The sequence below is a fragment of the Penaeus monodon genome, chromosome 35 (assembly GCF_015228065.2).
Source record: "Penaeus monodon isolate SGIC_2016 chromosome 35, NSTDA_Pmon_1, whole genome shotgun sequence".
Taxonomy (NCBI): domain Eukaryota; kingdom Metazoa; phylum Arthropoda; class Malacostraca; order Decapoda; family Penaeidae; genus Penaeus; species Penaeus monodon.
Window position 1 is genome coordinate 7,359,420 of NC_051420.1, and position 2,500 is coordinate 7,361,919.

General features: G+C 22.8%; 1 protein-coding gene across 1 annotated transcript in view; it reads left to right on the top strand.

The window, feature by feature from the left end:
* The window catches only part of LOC119595033 (ankyrin-2-like), a 50,058-nt gene that overhangs the window by 32,610 nt on the left and 14,948 nt on the right, over window positions 1–2,500 (top strand). The window contains 1 exon segment of the mRNA XM_037944160.1: window positions 1–197. This exon segment is cut by the window's left edge and continues 1,727 nt beyond it. Within this exon segment, the coding sequence (XP_037800088.1) occupies window positions 1–197 (197 nt within the window).

Here is a 2,500-nt window from a genome sequence, read left to right on the forward strand (position 1 = left end):
ATCGCCTTCCAGGAAAAAGGGGATTCTCTCGTCCCTCTTCGCCAGCTCGGCCTCCAAAAAGGGCGCGGGAAGCTCGACGAAGGAGGAAACCACCAAGGGCGACGAGGTCATTCATGTCCCGAAGCCTCAGACCAAGCAGGCTTCGGGGCTTCAACGCCAAGCGACGCTGGATATGAACGCGCCCGTCGTTATGACCGGTGAGTCTCTCGTTCTTTATGTTAATATTTTTTATTGTAATCATTAATATCCCAATTAATATCCCAATCATCATTATTGTTATTATTATGGATATTTTATATAATCATCATTATTGTTATTATTATGGATATTGCTTATAATTAATATTATTATTAGTAGTAGTAGTACTACTAATACTACTGTTATTATTAGTAGTAGTAGTCGTAATAGTAGTACTACTAGTAGTATTAGTAGTGGTAGCCGTAGTAGTACTAATACTAGCAGTAGTAGTATCATTACTATTGTTATTGTTATTAGTACTGCTAGTAGCGTCGTTCTTGTTCATTATCCCTATTATTATCATTGTATCCATGTCGGACGCTGAAATCACGTGGATGTCTCCTTATGTGGCAACAAGTCTCCCTAATCTTCAAGAATTTTCCTAAGGGTTCTTGCCGAGTTCAGTAAAAAAAAAAAACGCCCTTCTATATCTCACCCAAAGTTGTCCAATTCCCAAAGGCATTCACTCGTATTTGCGTCCTTTTTTGGTACAGCTCCTGGTGAACCAAATGCCAGGGCCTAGCACGGCTTTTTATGTTCATTCACTCGTATTTGGATCCTTTTTTGGTACAACTCCTGGTGAACCAAATACCACAGGCCTAGCATGGCCTTTTATGTCTTTAGTCTTCTTGCGAGATCTAAGTACTTGTTTGTTTTTCTATTTCCTTTTCATTCTGTTCCATTCTGTTGTCATACGAAGCAGTGAATTTGATTATATTAAAGATCTGGTCTTGTTTTATGTTTTGTAATTACATTACGTTTCTTGATCTAATTTCGTAATCAGCTTATATTTAAAAAATGTCACTGTCTATCACATTAGTTGGTTCGCGCTGGTACCATACAAATGGGAATTTTATTATTGTTGGTATTATTGTTATTATTATTATGATTATTACTTTTATTATTATCATCGTTATTGTTTTTATTACCATTGTTATTATTATTGTTATTATTATTATGATGATGATGAGGATGAGGATGATTATTATTATTATTATTATTATTATTATTATTACTATTATTGTTATTATTATTATTGATGTAGTTATTATTTTTTATTATTACTATTATTATCATTATTATCATTATTATTATCATAGCAATAATAACAATGAAAAATATTATCTTTATCATTGTTGTTGTTGTTGGTGTTATTGTAATTGCTATTGCTAATATTATTATTATTGTTATTATTATTATTATTGTTATTATGATTATTATTATTATTATTATTATTATTATCATTATAATTATAATCATTATCATTATCATTATTATTAGTATTAATATTATTATTATTATTAATATTATTATTTTATTGTTATTGTCATTATTATTATTATTATTATTATCATTATAACTGATGTTATTGTTATCATTATAATTTTTTTTATTTACTGTTATTATCATCCTTAAACTTCTTTTTATCGTTATCATCATCATTGCTATTATTTTTGTTATTACTATAATTATTATTATTATTATTATCATCATTTTAATTGTTGTTCTTCTTCTTGCATTTTGTTTATTGTAACTTAGATATAATAGTACCATATCTATAGAATGTGATAAGATATTTATGTATTATCATCATATTACCATTATCATTTTTTATTATTATCATATTATTATTATTATTATTATATTTTTATTATTGTTGTATCTATCTTATTAGTATTGATGTTATTATTTATTATTATTTTTATTATTATTGTTATTTCATGATTATTATTATTGTCTTTATTATCTTTACATTATTATTATCATTATCATTATTATTATTATTATTATTATTATTATTATTATTATTATTATTATTATAATAGTAATGAATTATAATTATTTTTATTATATTTATATATATTATTATATTATATATATTAATTATTATTATTTTATTTATTATTTTATTATTATTATTATTATCATCATTATTATTATTATTTATTATTATTATCGTCATTATTATTATTATTAATATTTTTATATATATCATATTATGTATTATCTATAATATTATATTTGTAATATATTATAATTATTATATATTATGTATTATTATTATTATATTAACTATATTATATACTATTATTATATATTATTTTATCATTACATATGATATATATTTTATATTGAGATTATGAGGAATATATAATATATAATATATAAATAATATATATGATAAAATAATATGTATAATAATAATATAATTAATAATAATAATATAAATAATAAAATAAATGTAATAAATAAAATATGATAA